Here is a 23,881-nt window from a genome sequence, read left to right as displayed (position 1 = left end):
GTGAGTTTACTAAGGATTAATCTTATTATTAATGTTTTATATTTTAAATTATTTATTGGTAAATGATTTCTAATCTTGAAAATATATATATATTTTTCCGGTTTGGATGTCCAATTTTTTTAATATATATATATATGATCGAATGTAGGGCCTAGGGAACACTCAAGCCCCAAGAGCTTTCAGCTCGCTCGACAACCTCTAAAAAGTCATATCAAGCCCCAAAGCCTTCGGCTTACTTAAAGTGTTCAAGGCCCGAGGGGCTTGCAGTCGACAAGTTAGCTTAAAAAGCACATGAATGAATGAACAAACTTACAGTCCTCGGCTCGGCTGCCAAGCCTGGATCATGGACAACCTCCGAACTAGTTATACATCCCATCAGCCAAATAGCCTCGGAACCAAGTCAATATCCTATCAGTTACATGGATTCAAGAGTACCATTCGAAGATTCCTCTAACACGTAGAAGATCTTCACACCTAACGACCAGGAGAGAGAATAAGATGTGCTAGGTGCCTTATGTTTGGCAACTCCTTCCCCTCTCATTCTCTTATTTTCATTTCTCTAAAAAAAAATTAATTTCAAAACATTATAATTTTATTTTTTATTTTTTATATCACATAAAATTTTTTTTATTACTATTTAAATAAAAAAAATAACTACAATATAATATATATATATTTTTTTATAAAAATCATTTCTAATTTATATAACGTCAATTACTTTTAGTACCACTAAAAAGAATTTTCCCTTAAATACGGGAAGGGTTGCTAAATGCCAAACGGGCCTACGAAGGGACAGAAAGGGCCAGAAGAAAAGGGGAGCTGGCATATAAAAGTGATGAGGTACCTGTCCCAACAGCTATACCCTAATTTTTCCTTTTGGAGACCCATCTTGACTTAGCGTCGGAGAGGCATCACTGGCAAGCGCTGATCGTGTACTTTCCTTTGCAGGTTTGCTGGCTTAGCTCAGCGGACGACGGACGTGGGGCCATTGTAGGTCCAAAACAGCAACATTCAAAGTTTGTCATTAGAGTACATTGGCATTTTTTAGTAATTTGAGAAATATTGTTGCAAGTTATTAAAGTTTTGAGATATTGTTAATTAGATAGTAATTTAAGGGTCCTTGATTTTTTATTTTTTTTCGTTTTTCCTCGTTCAGAAAAAGAAAATAAAAAATCATCCTTAACAGGAGACGCCAAGGCAAAACCCCAGAAGAAAGTAAACTTAGTGCTGACAAACAATGGCGGCTGCTGCTTCTGCTTCTGCTTCTCTGATCAATCCGCTGACATCTTCTCTATGCAACTCCAAATCTGAGCTCTTTGCCGACTCTTCTCGGACTTTGAAACAAGCCTGGGTGGGTACAACCAATTCTTTGAGGTTGAGGAACAAGAATTGTTCGAGCAGGAGGCTGTCTTCAGGTTGCTCTGTCGTGTGCAAGGCAGTGTCTGTGAAGCCCCCGACAGAGATTGAAGGTCTCAACATAGCCGAGGATGTCACTCAGGTCAGTTACAATTCATTTTCTTCTTTTTCTTGTTCTTTTTAAGGATAATTTTGAGGATTGTGAAGTGGGTCGTTTTGGTTTCTTGGTCATTTTAGTTGGAGTTGGCTGCTTCTGAGAATTATATTACTTATGCGAGATAATCATGTTGCTTTTAGGATTATTTGTGGGAATTATGTAGTTGGGTTGTTTTTACATTACTGAAATTTGAGTGAGTTGGAGAATTTCGATTGGTTTTTGCTGCTTAGTGGATGTCTCAGTGTCGGTGAATAGTTATTCATGAAGAAGTTCACAACACTATATTGAGATTTCTTAACTTTTTACTGAGGTGAACAATGCACCATTATATACAGAGATTTACATGAGTAAAACAATGAACTATTAATTACAGAGATGTTCATGTTACTGCAGTATTTCATGTTTTCATGGGATATGCAGTATGGTTGAGGTAGTGTGAGCATGACTTGCAGTTTAGTCATAGGATCTGTAGTATGGAGATGACTTGCGATCCTTGGTGAAGATGTCAGCCACCTGGTCGTGAGTGGAAAGGAATTGGATGAGAATGTCGCCATTGACGACCTTCTCTCAGATAAAATAGTAGTCAATTTCGATGTGTTTGGTGCGAGCATGGTAGATCGGGTTGGAGGCAAGGGCTAGAGAACTGATATTGTCACACCATAACACTGGGGGTGAAGTGAGGGGAATGCAGAGTTCTTTGAAGAGCATGCGTAGTCAAAACAAGTCAGCAGTGGTGAGAGACATGGAGCAGTACTTTGCCTCAGTGCTGGATCGAGACACGACAACCTGTTTCTTAGCACTCCAAGAGACCAAACAATTGCCTAGGTACACACCAAAAACAGAAGCCGAGCGACAGTCATTCGGGTTTTCAGCCCAGTCAGAATCACAGAAGGCTTGCAACTAGAGAGTTCCAGGAGTATATAGCAACCCATGATCAATAGTGTGTTTGAGATAGCGTAGGACACACTTGGCAGCTGACCAATGTGTGGTGGATGGGGAGTGCATGTGCTGGCATAGTTGGTTACCAGAGTAGGCAAGTTCTGGGCTAGTGAGAGTGCAGTAGAGGAGTGCACCAACAACCTGTCGGTATTCTGTGAAGTCTAGAAGAGGGTCTCCATCGAGTTTAGAGAGTTTGGAGTCAGCAGAGCATGGAGAAGTTGCAGGTTTAGCACCTAGCATGCAGGTACGATGGAGCAGCTCCTCAATGTATTTGGCTTGACACAAATGGAGAGAGTTTGCTAATTGTGTAACTTGGATACCAAGGAAGAAGGCAACCTAGATCCTTGATGGGGAACTTAGACTGCAACTGAATAATCAAAGTACTAATAACAGATAAATGGGTGCTAGTAACAATGATTTCATCTACATAAATTAACATAAACACTTCAATGTTGTCTTGGATGAAAGTGAAGAGAGAGTTGTCCACCAAGGAAGCTGTAAAGCCTAGTTCAAGCAAAGTAGTGGAAAGACAATGGAACCAAGCTCTAGGGGCTTGTTTAAGTCCGTAGATGGACTTGTGTAATTTAGACACATTATTTTTTGATAAGATAGCCAAGAAGTTTATAAAAAGCGTAAAGGGTCTCTTAAGCATACATAAAGTATACAAAAAGGGCACCAAAACAGGTAAAAGAGGGAAGAGAGGAAAAACACCCGAAAAAATCCAAAAAACAAGAGGAAACCCAAACACCCCAACAAAACCAGCCCACAAATCTCAGAGACTGTTACATCACATTAGTGGCCCTCTTGCCTTGCCTCGGCTTGAACCAAAACCCTTGACATCATAATTAATCAAGCATTCTAAGTTCTTCACTTCACGACTCCCTTTAAACTTAGAAGTGGAGACTGGAGCCTCTTGACGCTGCTCCACATCAATTTGAGCCATAAAGTCTAAAAATCCCTTCACATTCCCCTCGTGGGAGACCCCCAAAGTTTGAAAACAGAAGCTAAGATCAATCACTGCCCCGGGAGGACCATCAATCTCTTTGAAACCACCTCCTCTAGTAGATTCATCCACCTTTGAGAAAGACAACAAAGGAGGGCAGGGCACCTAAGCACAAACTGGACTAAAGAGAGGGAGACCCACCTACTTCTGACGGAGGAAGGGTTGCGCCACTTTGGAGAAGGAAGCCACGCCGAAGAAGAGGCTAACAGACATAGTGAGGTTGTTCCTTGCTGATAAAGCCTTGTGGTTGTTCCATATAAACTTATTCCATTAGGGAGCCATGAAGGAAGGCATTGGAGACATCCAATTGCCTTAAGGGCCAATTAAAAGTCACTGCCATAGCCAACACAATTCTGACAGTGGAAGATTTGATGACATGGCTGAATGTGTCAGTGTAATCAATGCCACTTTGTTGCTCAAAACCCTTTGCCACTAGTTTAGCCTTGAATGCCATCAGAATGTTTCTTGATCTTGTAAACACACTTGTTTCGAATCACATTATGCTTGAGAGGTCGGGGACAGAGGGTCCATGTTCCATTGGTGATTAGAGCCTCGTACTCTTGATTCATAGCAGTTTTCCAGCGGGAGTCAATTGTTGCTTTCGAGTAGCAAGTTGGTTCAGTGACAGGAGATATGGCTAAGAGACCCTTGAGGGGATGGTGTGTGTGGTGTAATATAACTGGTATTTAGTGAATAACTTGGGTTTCAGAGAACCAGTATGAGATCTGGTAGTCATTGGATGAGCATGCATAAGTGACGAGTCAATGGGGGCAGTAGTATCAGTGGATGGGATGGGATGGGAGGGAGAGGAGTGGGGGTAGATGAGACTGTAGGGGTAACATGTAGACAGATTCAGCAGCAGAAGCAGGTGAATCAGAAATCACTTGGTTGATGAAGGGTGGAATCACCAGTTTGTGAGTTAGATAATGAAGTAGGTGTGGATTCAAGGGACTCCAAAACAGATTCAGCAGCAGAAGCAGGTGAATCAGAAATCAAAGTAGACTGAGGTAGAGTATTACTTACCGGAATTGTGAAGAAAGAGTCAGACGTAGCATTGATCTTGGTTGGTAGGTGAAGTTGAGCATGATCCTTAGCAGGAAATGAGTGTTCATAAAAAACATGCTGTGAGAGGTATACTTTGTTAGTGAGGGGGTCTAAGCAGCGATAGCCAACATAACTATAGCCTAGAAAGATGCATGGTTTTGACCTATATTCCAACTTGTTGGCAGTGTAGGGAGAGCAATGATTGAGAAATGGTGTAGGCAAGCGGTTTGTGATATAGACAAATGTTAGGAAAGCATCCACCCAATACTTATTGGATAATCTTGAGTGCGGAGCAAGGTAAAAGGCCAGTTTCCAGAATATATCTAGTTTCCTCTCAGCTAGGCCATTTTGCTGAGAGGTGTGGGGGCAGGATTTCCTATGAATAATCCCATTTTGAGATAGGAAAGCTTGAAACCGAAGAGAAGTGAACTCCCCCCCATCATCAGATTGCAAACCTTGGATCTTATGACAGAATTGAGTTTCCATCAGCGTTTTAAATTTGACAAAGATCAAGCATCATATTTGTTATGCAAACGGTACAACCATGTGTATCTTGTAAAGTCATCTACAAATGTACTTGTGCAGTATGGGCACAATATGGGCACCTGCAACTGCAGAACTGCAGGAGATACTCTAACATTAACAATTCATGTTAAAGATTATATATTTATGAATTAGTTTATTAGAAAATTTCAGTATTGATGTAAATTTTCACCCATGTCCGACTATTAAATTTTTCCCCTGATAATTAACGGAAATCATGAAGTGGGTCGTTTTGATTTGTTGGGAATATGGAAATTGGCCGATGTTTAACACATTCATGACTAGAAGAGGTAACTTAAAAGGAAATTCATATATTTCCTCGAATCTTCTTTGTACTTTTGTGACTGTTGATAAGGTCAACTCTTAATGTGATTATGCTAGCTTGTTGGAGGTCAACCTATTGGTGAATAAGGATGAAAATTACAGCTCTTTAAATCATTTTGAGTTAATTGTTATTCCGAACCAATAAAAAGAGTGAGTTGTTATGTTACTTTATTATATTTTTGGTGAGGCAAATTGACCATTTCTGGGTTAATTGGTGGGATAATGAAGTGGGTCCAATTATTTTTATTATTTGATTCTTGAAAAATAATGCGATGTAGTTGTATTCATAATTTAAAAAAAAAAAAAAAAAAAGAAAAAGAAAAGAGAAATATGTAGGTCAATAAGATCTGGGTGCTTTGTGTAATTGTTGATCTGGTCAAACTCTTACTTCGTGTAGGATTTTTGGGTTCAATAACTAACTACGGAACGAAGATATAGGTTCTTTGTAGTTTTCAATTTTATTTTATTTTATTTATTTATTTTTTCCTAGGTGAAATGTGCTTATTGATTTTATTTTTTAACAAGTAGTTCAGCCAATGGGATCTCCTCCCCTGTAAGAATGGGTTGAAGGGGGAAGTTGTGGATTTAAGACCCAATGATATAACTTATTAATCAAAATGTTAAAAAGAAAGTAGTAATCTGGTGATGCTATTATGTGTTTTCGAGAATGATGGGAAGGGGTCAGTACAAAGCTTTTAAATTCAAAAGTGAATTCTAGAATATAATAAAGTGGAACATTTAGAAGAAAGCTTGTTTGAACTTTTAAAATATTCACGCAATCTTTTCTGTGGCTTCACACTTGCATATAAGGTTTGCTATTATAATGGAAACTTCTGAGTGGATTATTCCTTTAACGTATAATGTCAAAAAATTTTGAGTATCAATTTTTGATCCAGCCTAGTGTTGCTTAGGTACAATTGCACTTTAAGACTGAACTTGGAAGGACTGAAGTGGGTTTCTTTCATCAATAAAATTGACACTAGTTGTGAAATTATTACTTTGTTAAGAGGAAAAATAATAATTTGTACTGAAGGAAATTGTCATTAAAAATCTGTACTTAAGAGAAACAAAAGATTTTACTACAATGAACATGAACTTTTCAGAATTTTGATTACTTTATCTGTTTTGGATACCTTGTGTTAACAGGTGATAAGGTAACCTCTTGACTGATTGAGCTACTTTAGTTTAAATTAATCCATGAATAATATTGGGATCATCAAGTTTGAGCATCTTTCAATGACTTTTGTTATTTTATATAAGTTCTCAACGCTTACTTACCAAAATTTTTTATTTAAGCTGTCAATGGTTGTTCTCAGTGAGGAACTTTTGGATCAATTGTCACAGAGTACATTGTTTCACTTACTTGCAACTGATCCAATTTGAAAAAATATGAGTTTCAGAGATTTACCACTTAGAAGTGATAAATCACATTATAATTATTGGATCATTTTTCATTTTTAAATTTCTTTGCTACTCGTGAATATTGTTAAGGAGCTCATCTTGTATTATTAACCTGCAAATTTTCAAAATTCTGTAAATTAATGGAGGTGCGAAACTAAAATATTTCTAAGTATGTTAACCCCAAGGGGTTGGCTCAAGTGGTAAGGGCCTTGGTCTTTGTGGTAGTCCCATCGGGTCTAAGGTTCGAATTCCCTTGGGTATACACAATTTCTTGAGGCCAGCCCGCCGGCGAAGCTGGAGTATTACCCGATCCGTATGGAGGGGGCGCTTTACACAGGTCCGAGGTTTACCTGACATGGATGGGTACCCGAAGTGGCCTTGCCTTGGAGGGGTTCCTCGTCATAAATAAATAAATAAATATATAAAAATAAAAATAAAAATTCTGAGTATGATTATCTGTTTGCAGAGTAGAATGCTTGTCATGTTAGCTTCCCACACGTCTCAAAATTAGAATTTGTTCTCTCAATTCTCTGTCTTAACATCAAGGTAATAAGGAATTTGCTACTCACAACATTTAGATTTTGGGTTTTGTGCTAGTACGATGACCATATTTCTTTGGCCTGAAATGTTGATCCCGGAATCAAGTGTACTCATATCATTAGCCATCGAGAAGAAGTGTATTGATATTCTATGGAATGTCGACACCTTTAATCATGGCCAAATTGAGTTGTCTTGACATTATTCATGCTGATCTTGGTGCATCTAGTTCTTGAGTACACCTATACTCCACGTTACACTGCAATGTAGCAGGGATGAATTACAATCTCCCACTTTAAGGTGGTCAAATAAATTCCATTAGTTGCAGGCAATAGTTTTCTGTCAAGGTCCAAAACTTGAGCTGTTGCTATATGTAAAGCTATGTGCCTTCTTTTATGCATAACCTATATCCATCTATAAAAGCACTGTGGCATACTTTAATCTCTTACTTATTTGTTGTATTGGTTGCTTTGTGACACAGCTTATAGGAAAAACCCCTATGGTTTACCTGAATAACATTGTAAAGGGGTCTGTAGCAAATGTTGCTGCCAAGCTTGAGATCATGGAGCCATGTTGTAGTGTCAAGGACAGGTGAGAAAGATAAAAATGCGACTTTAGGGTTTAAAAATGTATGTGCATCTTGTAGTTAGTATTCATGGTGTTGAAGCGTGAAGATAGAACTGACAATCTGAATGACCCACTTTTGGAATTAGGTGGACTTATAAATGCTATTAGCCTATTACTAATACACACTGCTTTTTGATTCTTTTCTATGGACACTTGAAGCTTTTTTGGAGTTCCAGGGAGTCCATGGGTGTGTTTGGCAAACATTTGTGATTGAGGAATTTTTGTAGTAAAAAGTTTGAATAGTAGTAAAAAGTGATTGATGTGATATAAAGTATATAAAAGTTTGGAATTGTTTTATAGAAAAGTGAAAAAGTTTTGTTTTGTAGTGGGTTTTTTTTATTTGAATAGTAATAAAAAATTATTGATGTGATATAATAAGTGAAAAAAAGAGAGAATGTTTTGGATTTGATTTTTTTGGGAAAAGTGAAAAAAATAGAGGGGGAGTTGGAAATGTTTGCCAAACACCCTCCATATGTCAGATTGTCCGTACTATCTCATCATGCAGGTTTTTCTGAAAGGTCATTTCTTCAGCGAGTAAAATCTAGCTTTCTGTCCTAACAAGTTCACAATTTAGACAGTTAATATGTCCAGTTGTAGTGATTTATGACTCATATGTCATGTCTAAGGTCAAAAAGGTGTTTCCTATACTGTGAGGATAGTTTTATCCATATGAAAAGCTAATTTCCTAGTATCTGTCCTTAAAATTCTTGGGACTAGACTTGGACAATGATGTTTATTGTTCTAATTAAATATTCTGATATTTGGCTGCAGGATAGGTTACAGTATGATAGCTGAGGCTGAACAAAAAGGAGTAATAACACCTGGAAAGGTAAGGGGCGTAGATACAACTGTTCTGCGCTTTGAATGGAATTGTAATATGCACTTACTATATACGCAGCATTACCTTATGGCTTTTGCCATTTGGACACTTTAGCCAGAAATTTGACTCCTCGTAAACAAGGTAGCCTGATTGGCCACCTTGATGAAAATTATCTCTGTATGCAATTTCTTGTAAGCATGAATACCCAGATCAATGTAATGCCATTTTAGTATGTTTCTATAGGAGTATTGTGCCTTAAGCTAGAGTTATGGTGCACCGTCAGACCTTGAACTTTTTTAGTGAGGGTCAATTTATGGTTGGCCTATCCTGTAGCGGGAAGTGGGCCTTAATGCATGCCTTTTGTCATAATTATAATGCGGCCTGTGTCACCCTTATATTTCAAGCCAGTAATTGGATTCATCATGTATTCATCTACTCCAGGTGTGCAGGAAAGTTGTCTGACAGTTTTTTTTTTCTTGATAAGTAAAGTATATTGCAAAAAAGCGCAGAGAGGTGCAGCTCAAAGTACACAGGATGTATACATGATACCCCTAATTTAAAGAGAAAGAAGCAGACAAATCTAAAAAATCAGAATAAGAACAGTCAGGCATAGACTATAGCGTCACTCTCCACGTAAACAAGGTTTGTATCACCAACTTCTTAAAATTAATCGAACCAGTTGGCAATGGCCCATAGCATGCAATAGTTGCAATGGTGGTGACATGAAATTGTAGGGGCTTTGATCGTTGTGAAATATAAAGCCTTCTGTCGTGGATTGAGTAATTGAGTTCATATGTTGTAGTTGTCTTTTATCTGTAAATTTTAACTGACTCAAATGTCTGCTATTTTTGCTGGAGCCTCCATGAGATGACTAAAACAAATCACTATCCATATTATTTTGTGGCTCTCATTCTGATGGGCGGATTAAACTGGAGCTTCATTTAGTTGCTCCTGCATAACGTCCGGAGTCATTCTGAGAGAGCTGTTTCTTTCATGTATTTTGTAGAGTATTCTTGTGGAACCTACAAGTGGAAACACAGGCATTGGTCTTGCATTTATTGCAGCTTCAAAAGGATATAAACTCATCTTGACAATGCCAGCATCAATGAGTTTGGAAAGAAGGGTTCTTCTAAAAGCGTTTGGGGCTGAGCTTGTATTGACTGATTCAGCAAAGGGCATGAAGGGAGCAGTTCAAAAAGCTGAAGAGATTTTGAAAAGAACACCCAATGCCTACATGCTTCAACAATTTGACAATCCTGCTAATCCTAAGGTATGTGGCCACAGTATCCACTCATGACTTGTTGCACCTCATAATTATCTTAGGATATACTTCTTCTCTGTCATTGCATTCTACCGATATCTAGTGTCATGGAATCATTGTAAACCAACCGTAAAGCATGAGGAGACTTGTGTCATTGTGGGACAATGCCAGATATGCCCACAATTTGATTGAAATTGGACTCATGTCTCATCTGATGAAGTTCTCTTGCAATGCTACTGATCATGCATATCTTCTAATTATAATTATGTTATGTTTAAAATTAAGAAATTTGCAGTCCTAACAGGCGCATGCTTTTTGATTAGGGAAAAATACTGTAGAGGTTATGGAGTTTAACCTTTTATCAAATCACTCTCTATGGTTTAAAATTTATCAAATCACTTCTTAAGGTATGCTTGTTATCAAATTGCTCCCTCCATACACTTGCCAATAGGGTTTTTAGCAGAAATTGTGATATGTAGGCATAAGTCAAACCCAATAAAATAGCTCAACATGGACAAATGCCAGCTTAACTTGACATATGGCAAAAAAAAAAAGAGGAAAAAAAGAGGAAAAAAAGAGAGGAGGGAGGGGATGGCTGCACATCCACCCTCTCTGTTGGGGTGGCTCATGGCTACCCCTTATGTACATTTGCTGTTAGGATTTTTAATGGAAATTGTGACACAGGTTAGAAGACTGCATTAGACCCAATAAAATAGCTCAATGTGTAAAGAAGTGCCATTTTAGCTTGACACATGGCGAAAGAATAAAAGAGGATAGACAGAAAGAAAGAAAGAAAGAAAACCAACCCACCCCCCAAAAAAAAAAAAAAAAAAAAATAAAAAAAAAAAGAAAAGAGTGGTGGCCGCGTGCCACCTCCAATAGTCGGATCACTTTCTCTTTCCTTTTTTTTTTTTTTTTTTTTTTTTTTAATATTTTTTTTTCTTTGGGGTTTTTTTTTGCCATGTTTCAAGATGAGGTGGCACTTCTATACACGTGGAGCTATTTCATTGGGTCTAATGTGGTCTTATGCCTATATGTCACAATTTCAATTAAAAACCCTAATGGCAAGTGTATGGAAGGAGCAATTTGATACTGGAGTATAACTTAAGGAGTGATTTAAAAATTTTAAACCTTGGAGAGTGATTTGATAAAAGGTTAAACTGTAAAGACATCTACAATATCTTTCCCTTTCTAATAAATTCACTTAACTCATGTCAAAGATCAGGATTTACATCCACCTGTAACTATGGTAGAAATGGGGCTTATGCGTTTTGCAACAAACTTTCCTGCATTTTCTCAGTTTATATTCATTACTACTGTTGTATTAACATTTATGCTTTAGCTATATTTTCCAATTAAAGAACCTGCAGTGCAAAGTGTGGCCATTTACTGAAACATTTAGCAGAAACAGAGCACTTGCATTGACACAGAATAATATTGTGCAGATGCATTTAATTAACAGAATAGCTGTGAGGAGCCATCTAAGAGTTCTCCATGGCTTGTACTGATGTGATTATTTCAATCACCTTACACCCTTTTTTTTTTTTCTTTTTATAAGTATTTAAGATATCATTAAAAGTGTAAGGCGCACCAGGTACATAAGAAATATACATGAGAAAACACTTAACTAGAAGGAGAAAGAGAACAAGAAAATCATGGTAACTAATCACCAAAGGATAAACAAATATGACTGCCCAAATATACAAATTATAGAAAAATAATGACTTAATCTCCTCTAAAGTCTTCTCACAGTCCTCAAAACTTATATCATTCATTTTCCTCTATAGATACAACAAGAGGCATAAAGGCACCATCTTCGACACAACAACACTTCGAGCGCTCCCGACAATCCACCAACATGCATATAAGTCGACTACTCGTCTAGGCATAACCTAAGACTATCCAAATCGACCGAAGAAAACATCCCTCAAGGTACCAACAAACCTCACAATAGAGAAGAACCCACAGACTCCTCATTCTTTTTACACATACAACACCTATCAACTACACTGACATGCTGTTTCCTCGGATTATCCATAGTAAGGATATTTCTAGGACCATCGATCAAGCAAAAAAAGCTGCCCTCAAAGGAACTTTAGTCTGCCAAACACTTTTCCAAGGGAAATGTAAGCCATCATTGCGAATCAAGACATTGTAGAAGGATCTAACAATGAACAAACCTCTTTTGGAGGGGATCCACCAAAGCTTGTCTTCACCTTTCCGTCTCACGCTAGTTGAATACAACACCTTGAAGAAAAAGGCAAAGACATCCACCTCCCAGTCATGAGCTGCTCTAACAAAGCTTACCATTGGAGCCATTTGAAAACTCCAAGTGAGCCGCAACAGAAGCATACTTCGCACACGCAGTGACAAATAAATATAGAAAGGCATACTTAAGAGCCATATCTCCACACAACAGATCATGCCAGAAATTAACTTTGGAGCCATCTCCCACATCAAATTTGGTACCGTTAGACAACTTCCTCCAACTCCTAATATTCTTCCATAAACCCACCCCATACGTCCCAAGAGGCTCATTAGAACATCACCCTCCCCACGAATTGCCAAATTTAGAGTCTACCACCACTCTCTACCAAGTCTCTCTCATGTGCATAGTGTAACGACACAGGAAAAAATACTAGCCACATATGCACTATCACCTCAAAAGGACTAGTCAATTTGAAGCTTTTCTAAAATTCATTATAAAGCCAAGTTTCACCTAGTAACTAGGCAATGTGAGACTTACCACTCATGACTATCTCTTATAAACCACTCACTCTATGTGAGATATTCATCTCTTCCCAATATGGGACCAGGGTGTTACAAACTCCCCCTTAAACCCCTGACGTCCTCGTTAGGGCCACGTCATGCAGCGCTCCAGTACCATATGGCCTTGCGTTACTAGGTGGCCCTGATACCATTTATAACGTCACAGAGAAAAACGCTAACCACATCTGTACTATTACCCAAAAAGGACTAGTCAATTTGGAGCTTTCTTAGAATTCATTATAAAGCGTAGTTTCACACTTTCACCTAGTAACTCGGCAATGTAGGACTTAGCACTCATAACTATCTCTTATAAACCAATCACTCTATGTAAGCCATTCATCTGTTTTCAATATGGGACCATGGTGTTACACATAGCGCCATAGCTATTTTCCTAAGAGAGCTTGATTGAACATCAACAAGTTCTGGACCCCCAACCCTCCTTTAGAGATCGGTGAACAAGCCTTGGACTAGCTTATTAGGTGATATTCGAACTCTTCACCTAGCCCACTCCATAGGAAATCATGTTGAAGTCTCGATATGGTTTGCAATCTGCAAGAAGAGGAAATGGGGACACGAAATACGTAGGTAAATTGAAAAGTGTAGTCTCTATAAGGGTAATTCTACCACCCTTAGACAGATACATCATTTTCCAACTAGCCAAGCGACGCTCTATCTTTTTAATAATGTTGTTCCAAATAGACTTGACCTTATATAGGAGGCCCCCAATGGAAGACCAAGATACTTTAGAGGCAGAGAGAAAACCCCATAGCCCATAATACTTGCCAATCCATCCACGTCAACATCATCACCCAAGAGAGCCAAAATTGACTTAGCCAAATTAATCTTCAAGCTCGAGACAGCTTCAAAACATAAAAGCAAGCACCACATATGTCGTAGATGATCAGGGTCAGCCTTGCTGAAAATCAGAGTATCATAAGCAAATAAAAGATAGGAGATATCAATCCCTGTCCCCATCGAGAAGCCAGATAATAGTCCCTCCACTCACGGCAGCATAAATCATCCTACTCAGCCTCCATCACAATGACAAACAATAGAGGGGATAGAGGGTCCCCTTGTCTCAAGCCGCAGGAGCTACTAAAAAAACTCGTGGGAGTGCCGTTCACCAAAACTGAGAACTACATCGTAGAAATACAATGAGCTGTCCAAGAGCACCGCTTTCCCCCAAAACCACATCTCCTCAGCATGTAGATAAGAAAATCCCAATTAACATGATCATAGGTTTTTTTAAAGTTCAGCTTGCTAAGTACACCCGACTCCCCATATCTTATTTTACTATCAAGACATTCATTGGCAATAAGAATAGGATCTAAGATCTGTCTACCCTGGATGAAGGCACTTTGCGGCTTATAAATAATTTTCTCCAACACTATTTTTAGCCTGTTTGGCAAAATCTTAGTAATAATTTTGTAAATGCTTGGGCTATCTTGTGGTCGATTCGAGGACAGATTGTTGGCTTTGTTTGAGGAGGTTGAAGCTGCCAGAGACCTCTCCTTGGCAAATCCTAAGACTAATTATTTGTCTTCACAAGGGGTGAAAGGGCAGAGGGAATTAAATAGGTTGGCTTGGTCTATTATCTATGAGAAGAAAGGGGATCATTATGTTAGAGGCAGGCATAAGGGTAGGGGTCCATCTCGCTTATATGACGCCTAAAATATTAATGAGGAACGTTAGAGGGCTTAATGCGATTGAGAAAAGATTGGAGATTAGAGGGCTTCTAAGGGATTGGAAGGCGGATATTGTATGCTTGGTGGAGACAAAGATGACAGTTATCTCAAGGGAGGTGGTGTGGAGTTTATGGGGTTGCTATCATGTTGATTGGTGCTATTTGGGTGCCAATGGAGCGTCGGGTGAGATTTTGTTAATGTGGGATAGAAGGGTGGTGGAGAAAGTGGAGGAATGTATAGGTAGATACATCGTTGCTTGTTCTTTGCGCAACACTGGAGATAATGTAGTTTGGGCTTTTGGGGGGGTTTATGGTCCTAATGATGATAGGGAGAGGAGGGATTTGTGGGCTGAATTAGCTGGATTGATGAGTTGGTGGGAGATGCCTTGGTGTATTGGGGGGGATTTTAATGTGGTTCGTTTCCCTAGTGAGAGATCTAGTGGTGCTGGCTACTTTGTAGCTATGGAAGAGTTTTCAGACTTCATTTTCATGCATAATTTGGTGGACCTACCCCTTGAAGATGGCTAGTTTACTTGGTCTAATAATCAGGAAGATCAAATATGGCTAGAATCGATAGGTTCTTAGTTTCTCCGGAGTGGGAGGAATGCTTTCCTGAAGTGTCATAGAGGAGATTGACAAGACTTCTCTCCAATCATTTTCTTTTGTTATTGGATTGTGGGACAACAAAAGGGGGAAACATGTATTTTAAGTTTGAGAACATGTGGCTGAAATACGAGGGTTTTGTTGAGCATGTTAAAAAGTGGTGGATGTCTTATGAGTTTTCTGGTTTGCCAAGTTTCTTTTTGGCTAATAAATTGAAGGCTTTGGAGTTTGATTTGAAGAAATGGAATGAAGAAGTGTTTGGTGATATAGGGAAGAAGAAGAAAGAATTATTGGAGGGTATTCGAGAGTTGGAGTTAATTGAAGAATGCCGTTTCCTAGAGGAGGATGAAAAAGTTCGTAAGGTAGATATGTTGAGAGAGCTGGAGAAGACTCTTCTCTTTGGGGAAATGAGTTGGAGGCAAAAATCTAGAGCTTTGTGGTTGAAGGAGGGGGACAAGAACACAAACTTTTTTCACAGGGTGGCCAACTCACATCGTAAATTCAATCAAGTGGATTCTTTGAGTATTAACGGTACAATCTCCAAGAATCTTGCGGAGATTAAGGAGCATATAGTTTAATATTACAACAATTTGTACTTTGAGAATTGTTCTTGGCGGCCTAGGGTGGAGGGCTTATCTTTTTTATCCATTGATGCGGATGAGAGCAGTTGGCTAGAAAGAGCGTTTGAGGAGAAGGAGGTGTGGGATGTGATCAGGGATTTGAATGGAGATAAGGCGCTGGGTCCTGACAGATTCACTTTGGCTTTCTTTCAGAAGTGTTGGGATTTTTTAAAATCTGACATTATGGATGTTTTTGCAGAATTTCATGCTCGAGGCAAGTTTGAAAAGAGCTTTGATGCTACTTTTGTCTCCTTGATTCCTAAGAAGACTGGTGCCATGGATGTGAGAGATTTTCGCCCTATTAGTTTGGTAGGGGGGATTTACAAGATTATTTCAAAGGTCCTTGCGAACAGATTTAAATCAGTTTTGGGCAAGATTATCTCCAACACTCAGAATGCGTTTATTGGTGGTCGACAAATTTCAGACTTTGTGCTTATTGCAAACGAATGTGTGGATAGTCAAATTCGATCGGGGGACCCTGGGCTGTTGTGTAAGTTGGATCTGGAGAAGGCTTATGATCATGTGAATTGTGACTTTTTGCTATATTTGTTGCACCGTTGTGGTTTTGGGGAAAAATGGAGGGCTTGGATACGTTTTTGTATCTCTACGGTGAGATTTTCTATTCTTGCGAATGGAACCCCGTCAGGTTTCTTTTATAGCTCTTGTGGTTTGCGACAAGGAGATCCTCTTTCTCTTTTTTTGTTGTGGTTATGGAGGCTTTGAGCCGGATGCTGATTGCCGCTTTGGATCAGGGCAATTTGACAGGGTTTGCAGTGGGATCCAGGGAGTCCGAGTCTTTAGTTGTGAATCATTTACTGTTCGCTGATGACATGTTGATTTTTTGTGGCACGCAGGAAGATCAGATTCGACATCTGAGGTGTATTTTTCTATGTTTTGAGGCAGTTTCGGGCTTAAAGATTAACTTAGGAAAATCAGAAGTTGTTCCTATCGGTGCGGTAGAGGATGTCGATAGGTTGGCTCACCTACTTGGTTGTCGGGTCGCTTCTTTGCCTTTGACATACTTGTGTTTGCCATTGGGAGCTTCTTACAAATCCGTGTCCATTTGGAATGGTGTTGTTGAGAAAATGGAAAGGAGGTTGGCTGGATGGAAGCGTTTAAATTTGTCTGAGGGTGGGCAGCTGACTCTTATTAAAAGTACGTTCTCCAATCTTCCTACATATCTCTTGTCGCTGTTTCCTATTCCAGTGAGGGTAGCTAATTGTCTTGATAAGATTCATAAGGCTTTTCTTTGGGGTGGTATTGGAGATGAGGCCAAATTTCATTTAGTGAAATGGAACAGGATATGTACTCCTTTGCATTCAGGTAGGTTGGGAGTTCACAACTTCATCCAGTTTAATCAAGCTCTTCTGGGTAAATGGTTGTGGAGATATGGTAGGGAGAGAGAGGCTTTATGGCGATTGGTGATTGACGCAAAATTTGAGAGCCTAAAGGGTGGGTGGTGTTCGAAAGAGGTGTTGGGTTCTTATGGAGTGGGTGTGTGGAAACATATTAGGAGGGGATGGGAGAAGTTTTATAATTTTGTTCGTTTTGAGGTGGGGGATGGGTCATTTATTAGTTTCTGGCATGATTGGTGGTGTGGGGATAGTTCTTTGAAGCAGTGCTTTCCAGTTTTGTTTAGTATTGCGAGGAACAAAGATGCGATGGTGGATAATAACCTGGTCGTTCATAACGGAGTTATTCAATGAAATGTTCTTTTTACAAGAAATCCAGGATTGGGAGATAGAGATGGTTCTTTCTTTCTTCGATCGGATTTACTCCTCTTATGTTTGATATGGAGAGGGCGACATGTTAGTTTGGAACCCTTCTAAAAAGGGTTTTTTTGAGGTGAGCTCCTATTATGAAGTACTGATTAGAAGAAAGGGCCCATCTTTTCCATGGAAAGAGTATTTGGCGTGTTAAGGCTCTGACTAGGGTGGTTTTTTTTATTTGGTCAGCAGCTTTGGGTAAAATTTTGACGCATGATAACTTGCGTAAAAGGAATATCATAGTGATTGAGTGGTGTTGTATGTGTAAGAAGAATGGAGAGTTTATTGATTATTTGTTGCTTCACTGGGAAGTTGCCCGGGATCTTTGGAGTTACATTTTCGTCCTATTTGGGGTAGAGTGGGTGATGCCACGAACGGTGTTGGAGGTGTTGACTAGTTAGGGCGTGTCGGTTGGGTATGGTCGTGATAAAGAAGTTTGGCGGTTAGCTCCATTGTGTTTATTGTGGTGTATTTGGAGGGAACGAAATGCGCGGCTTTTTGAAGATGTAGAGACATCAATGGTGGAGCTAAGGAAGTGTTTACTTAATATGTTGTATATTTGGATAGCGCCCCATCATTGCTTGAATGCTTTTACTTTTGTGGACTTTTTAAATTTATTCTCTTCTCGTCCCATTTAGGGGCTCTCTTGTATACTTTCCATGTATAAGGGTTGCGCCCCTCTCCGCTTTTAATGAACTGAGTTACAATTACTTATCAATTTTTTTTTTTTGTAAATGCCACTCACAAGGTTTAATTGAGTGAAAGGCTTTGGGATCAACAACCCCTGGAATCTTCGGAATGAGGATGATGAATGTAGCATTGAGGCTCCTTTCAAACTTACCTCTAATGTGGAAGTCACGAAACGCCTTCATAATGTCTTCTTTTAACGCATCCCAACAAGCATGGAAGAATGCCATAGAGAAGCCGTCAAGGCCTAGCGACTTGTCACCCTTCATTGCTTTCACTACCTCCGACACCTCCTTTCCTCAAATTCTCTCTCCAGCCATATAGCCTCAGCCTCCCCAATAGAATCAAAGGGAAGGCCATCCAACAAAGGCCGCTAGCTAAATTGCTCAGTATACATCTCTTTATAAAATTGGACAATGTGCTTGTTGATCTTCACCCAGTTGGTAGAAAGTGTTCCATCAATCAACAAGAAATCACCTTACATCCTATGTATAATATATTCTTGCCTATCAAGATCATGGGGTCATCTGGCTATAGTGTTGTGGACCTGAAATATGGATTGTCTAGATAGCGTTGTAAAACAACTCCTGGCACATGTAGAATGGTCAAGGGCCCAGTTCTAGATGGCAGCCAGTGATAACTAAGCCTTAAGTTTTCCTCATTATATTTGTCTTGGATATTTTGTTCTCAATCACTTAACGGTAATGACGATGATGATAATTACGATTAATTTATTACTTATAAAATATTTTTTTTGATCGGTAATCAAGATGTATATAAAAAGCGTAAGGCGCCCTAGGTACACAGAAAGTATACAAGGAATATTACTTAAAAAATATATAATAGCGACGTTGATGATAATGACATTAATTATGTCGAAACTGTTTAAGATGAGAGCAAACTATTGGGGTTGATGCCCAGATATGAGACTGATGTTATATTAAGGATTTGTGAGTATGTACTCAAATTTGAGACTTTTTCTGAGAAGTTTTTTAGTCCTATAGAATTTCTGTAGTTGTGTAGGTAGGATTGTATTATTAGGATAATGCTTTGGCCTGGAGATCTTGTTTTAGTAGCATGTTGGCTTTGATACAGTGAGATATAAATGTGGGAGTTATTGTGTTCTATGTGCAGGTACACTATGACACAACTGGTCCAGAAATCTGGGAAGATACAAGAGGCAAGGTGGATATATTTATAGCAGGCATCGGAACTGGTGGAACCATTTCTGGTGTTGGTCGGTTCCTTAAACAGAAAAATCCCAAAATAAAGGTAAAATTTTTGTCAAACCATTTCGGCCATCTGTCTTATGTTCATGTGCTGACTGACCAAATTGCTCTTACAACATGTCCTATGAAGAGGGATGGGGAGTTTCATGCTTTCCTGGCATATGATTTCCCTTAGCGATAAGAAAAATGTTTTCAAAGAAAGGGCTGTCATCTTTTACCTTTATTTATATTTTATTTGAGCAGTCCGGTTTGACTCATGATGTATCAGGTCATTGGTATAGAACCTTTAGAAAGCAACATACTTTCAGGTGGAAAGCCTGGTAAGACAACAAATAATTCTGACTATTTCAGTTAAATCTTATATATTTTTAAGGGTTTTATTTTTTATTTTTTAAATTATTTGACTTGTTATGCTATTACCATTTGAATGCAGGTCCTCACAAGATTCAAGGAATTGGAGCTGGTTTTGTACCCAGGAATTTGGATCGAGAAGTGGTTGACGAAGTCATAGAGGTCAAGTGTTAACTTCTTATGTTATACCATATTGCCTTCAACTTGATTATTTCTGTTTTTCTTCTACTTTATTCCCTAGTAGGTTTTGGAATCTCCTCATGTCATGGATGACCGACCACCCCAAGACAAAGTAGTGGGACTTTCACTGATTTAGGCAGCACAAATTTTGATTATGTTAACATGGGATTTTGTTAATCTTGCATCTTTGTATCATTATGACAATAAATTCTTTGCTAAGTGATCAGCGAAGAACTAGTTAAGTGGAATTAGGTTCATTACTTATTTACTTGGGATTGTGGTAATTGTAGATGCTAAATTTCAGAACATAGTAATATTTGTATTAATGGATCATAATATAGATGGATCATTATCTTTGTTGCTGCTATGTAATGCGGCCTAAATTAGCATAAATATGACCATTTTCCAAGTGCTAATTAAGACTGGAGATGTCTAATGAGAATCTCTCAGCGACCTTTATTAGTGCAGTACATGTGCCTATGCATGAACATAGGTCATCTCTAGTCATACACAAGCATGTTGATTTTCTTTAGTACATTCTTGCTACAGTAATCTTCAAGGAAAAAAAACTGCTTAGACCTGTTGCTTCAATGCCTTGCTTGCCTTATCTTTTGGTTCAATGGTCCACTGGGTAAAACATGCGTTTGCAATTAGTGAGCACATGCACAATGTGTAGGCACTAGTGTTTCTTAAGTAATTTTCCTTTTTTTTTTTTTTTTTTTTTTTTAATTGGTAAGCTACACACATACCCAGTGAGTTTTGAACTTACGACTTCATCCTCCACCTTATTCTTACAAGGGCAGGAAGTGTCATTTGAATTATAGTTCTTTGGTTAGTAGTTGTCATAAACGTCAACTCTTCCTTTTGTGTGTTTACCATTACTAAGTTCTCACATGCTGTTATTTTTGCAGATATCTAGTGATGAAGCTGTTGAAACTGCAAAGCAACTAGCACTCCAGGAAGGCTTGTTGGTTAGTGCTTTTTATTTGTATTTTCAGCCATTTTAAAATTTGAGATGGAACCCAATTGGGACAGTATGCCCTGGTGTATAGTATACGCATACCTCTCTGCATTCACTTGGATGCACTAGAATGGCTTAATTATAACAAGAGAAAGAGAGATGAAAGCAGAACAAAATGATTGAACAGATAGTCTTTCCTCTGAGGTTTTCTCATCGATTAGACAAATGCTTTTTCTTCTGTAAACACTCAAGAGATCAGTTATATTTAGCCATGAAATTTCAACAAGCAAGATGCTACATCTGCTTTATGATATTATTTAGTTAATCAGAAAGGAACCAACAGAACTTGAAAGTCAATTAAGGCGGCAATAGATTGCTTTTTACCATGTTCTTTAGTCTCACGCAGTTGGATTGTGCGTCTATCAGGACGTTCCCACTCATAGTGACTCATAGTGATTCATAGTGATCAGAAGTAGTGGCATGCTGCCAATATGCTTTTTCTTCTTCTAGTTGATGAGGGCATAAGATCTTTATGATATATTTGAATTGTGTTCAATCATCTTCTCTTTTTGTACTTCCCCTTGGCTTCAACCTCCCATCCCCCTCCCTCCATTAAGGGAGGAGGTTTGGGGTTCGATCTACATGAGTGTGAGATTTGTGCGGGTTAGGAATTTTTTAGTGATTAAAAAAAAAAGAAAAAAAATTGGAAAAAGCTGGAAAAAATCTCTCTCTCTCTCTCTCTCTCTCTCTCTCTCTCTCTCTCTCTCTCTCACACACACACACACACACACACACACACACACACACATACAGATACACTTGTGTACATACGTTACATACATTTATATGAATATATGTGTGTGGGTGTGGAGTATTTATGCATGTATGTGTATGCTATATTATTCTTCTTTTCTCACATGGTTTCCTTACTAATCAGGTGGGCATCTCCTCTGGAGCGGCAGCTGCTGCCGCACTGAAGGTTGGGAAGAGACCTGAGAATGCGGGGAAGCTCATTGCGGTATGTCCCTTTTTTCATCCTAACAATGAAAAAACTGGTGAGAAATTCAATCCATCTTGAGTGAGCTGCAGCACTAGAAAGAAGAGAGGTGCCTTCTGTGGAGAATTATAGCATCAATCTGAGAATTAAAACCAACTTCAATGGTTAAAGGGTTTGGTAGAATCAATAAATTGGCAGGTAATAAGTAACAAGGCATACTAAGACAATCTTAATATTACAGTGATTTTTTTTTTTTTTTTTTTCTGAATTTGTGGGGAGAGGTGGGCTTTGCAATAAGCTATTTGATTAAAGGTAAACCAATTGGTGGTGTACTTCACTGATAGTTGCCCTATTTATTTTATCATTATCTTCATTATTACTTCAATGCATATTAATGGTCTGCTTTTGGTTGTGTTGGGCCAAAACTAGAGCAGTCATATATGAATCCATTCTGGTCTTTGGATTTGACCTTGCTTTTATGGTACTGCTCAAACCAATAAAGTACTTAACGTTCTGATTGGCAGACTGAAGTTCGGCAGTCCAGCCATCCAACACATAAATTTCCTATAGACTTGGTCTCCAATGAAGGAGAAGTATTTTAAGACTGTGGACCCCTTAATTAAAGCATTTTAGTTGGTTCCAGAAACTGTGGTTCCCATCATCACCACCTCTTGAACTGTTTGTTGTGAGCCCTATGGGCTCGTTTGGCAACACCTTTTAGGATCTCAAAAACTACTTTTACTTTTATATCACATCACAACCAAAAAGCAAAAAACATATTCTAAAAAGCATTGTCAAACAAACGCTTAAATCCTCAATAACAAATCATGAAGTGTGGAATTTGTAGTTTGGACAACTATGTTAGATTCTTTGTTCTCTTTCTGGCACTTGTGACTTGAAGCTATATATGTTGTGGAATATGCTGTTAAAATATATATATGTAGTGAGCTATTATAAATAACTTTAGTTTTTTTGACCTTAGCTATGGACTCATTTGAGAATTCAAAATGCTTGTAGATTGTGTTTCCCAGCTTCGGCGAGCGATATCTATCCTCTGTTCTTTTCCAGTCAATCCGGGAAGAATGCGAGAAAATGCAACCCGAGCCATGAATGAAGCGCTGTTAAGAATAGTATTGTTTCAATGTATTTTTGCATTCGTGTGTACCGTGCTAGGATCTGGGTCTTTACAACATGGCTCCAACATGGTACGAAAAACATGCAAGTTGTCTTTGTCTTTTTTCGTTTTTTCTTTCTTTCTCCAGTAAATGGTGGTGTTTAAGGGTGCAAGTAGTTGAGCTGATTTTCACTCTTCACGTTCCCATGGTGTTTAAGGGTATCTTTCGTTTCCCAAGTTTTTATTTATTTATTTATTTATTAAAATGTAAAAGCAATTTCACGTTTCTTTCTAGATGGAAATTAAACTAGAATTCTTTCCAAAGGTGTTCCCGATGTTATAGTGAAAGGAAGACCATGGGTGGTGGTGTGAATTGAAAAAGTACACTTCTTTTTCCCAGCAAAAACGATTCCTTTTCACATGGAGTTTTGAACTTGGTGGATTCCCCTTGGTTTCCTAATTCCTATGCTTAATGGTCTCTTTCCAAAAGGTTAAAACTTTGTTTTCATAATTTCTCCTTATTAAGAGAGAGAGAGAATTAAAATACTAATCAAATGCATATATAGAAATGGTTTGGCCCTCATCTAAAAAGCATCAATCAATTTGCTGGTCTTATTATTCTCTTCCTACAAACTAAAATCAATTAATTTGACCTAATCACAGTTTAATTATCTGACGTGGCTTATTTTAAGTGGCTTTTCTTTTGTTTTTTTTGAAGTGGCTGACATGAAAAGTCACTTAAAACACGTTACGTCGTCCGATGTGAAATGAGTAATAAATGAGTGTGAAGAGCAGTTTTATTCATTATGATAAAAACAAAACGAAAGGCGAAAGGAAAAGGGAAGTGGAAGTGGAGCTTAAACCACATAAATTATAATCTCATTCATATGGTTCTCAGTTGTTGTAGA

General features: G+C 38.4%; 1 protein-coding gene across 5 annotated transcripts; it reads left to right on the top strand.

The window, feature by feature from the left end:
- The first annotated feature begins 866 nt into the window (after positions 1–866).
- Positions 867–23,297, top strand: LOC133882808 (cysteine synthase, chloroplastic/chromoplastic-like). Of its 5 annotated transcripts, none has more exons than XM_062322060.1 (11): positions 867–990; positions 1,187–1,498; positions 7,786–7,895; positions 8,703–8,760; positions 9,758–10,021; positions 19,276–19,413; positions 19,639–19,690; positions 19,804–19,883; positions 20,813–20,872; positions 21,800–21,880; positions 22,877–23,297. In XM_062322060.1, exons 2-11 carry the CDS (start codon positions 1,238–1,240, stop codon positions 22,967–22,969), a joined length of 1,197 nt encoding a protein of 398 aa, XP_062178044.1. In that variant the 5' UTR covers positions 867–990; positions 1,187–1,237; the 3' UTR covers positions 22,970–23,297. The 5 variants fall into 5 exon arrangements, with proteins under 5 accessions (XP_062178044.1, XP_062178032.1, XP_062178018.1 ...); XM_062322048.1 differs by having other exon boundaries at positions 871–990; positions 1,157–1,498; XM_062322034.1 differs by having other exon boundaries at positions 875–1,016; positions 1,157–1,498.
- Positions 23,298–23,881: the final 584 nt, after the last annotated feature.

The sequence above is a fragment of the Alnus glutinosa genome, chromosome 1 (genome assembly GCF_958979055.1).
Source record: "Alnus glutinosa chromosome 1, dhAlnGlut1.1, whole genome shotgun sequence".
Classification (NCBI taxonomy): Eukaryota; Viridiplantae; Streptophyta; class Magnoliopsida; order Fagales; family Betulaceae; genus Alnus; species Alnus glutinosa.
This window is presented reverse-complemented; position numbering and strand designations above follow the sequence as displayed.

Excerpts from the sequence above, each read along its gene's own strand:
- LOC133882808 (XM_062322060.1), top strand. The coding sequence starts at position 1,238 with ATGGCGGCTGCTGCTTCTGCTTCTGCTTCTCTGATCAATCCGCTGACA. Across the intron at positions 7,896-8,702 it reads TGTTGTAGTGTCAAGGACAG|GATAGGTTACAGTATGATAG; the intron begins GTGAGAAAGATA and ends ATTTGGCTGCAG. Across the intron at positions 21,881-22,876 it reads ATGCGGGGAAGCTCATTGCG|ATTGTGTTTCCCAGCTTCGG; the intron begins GTATGTCCCTTT and ends AAATGCTTGTAG.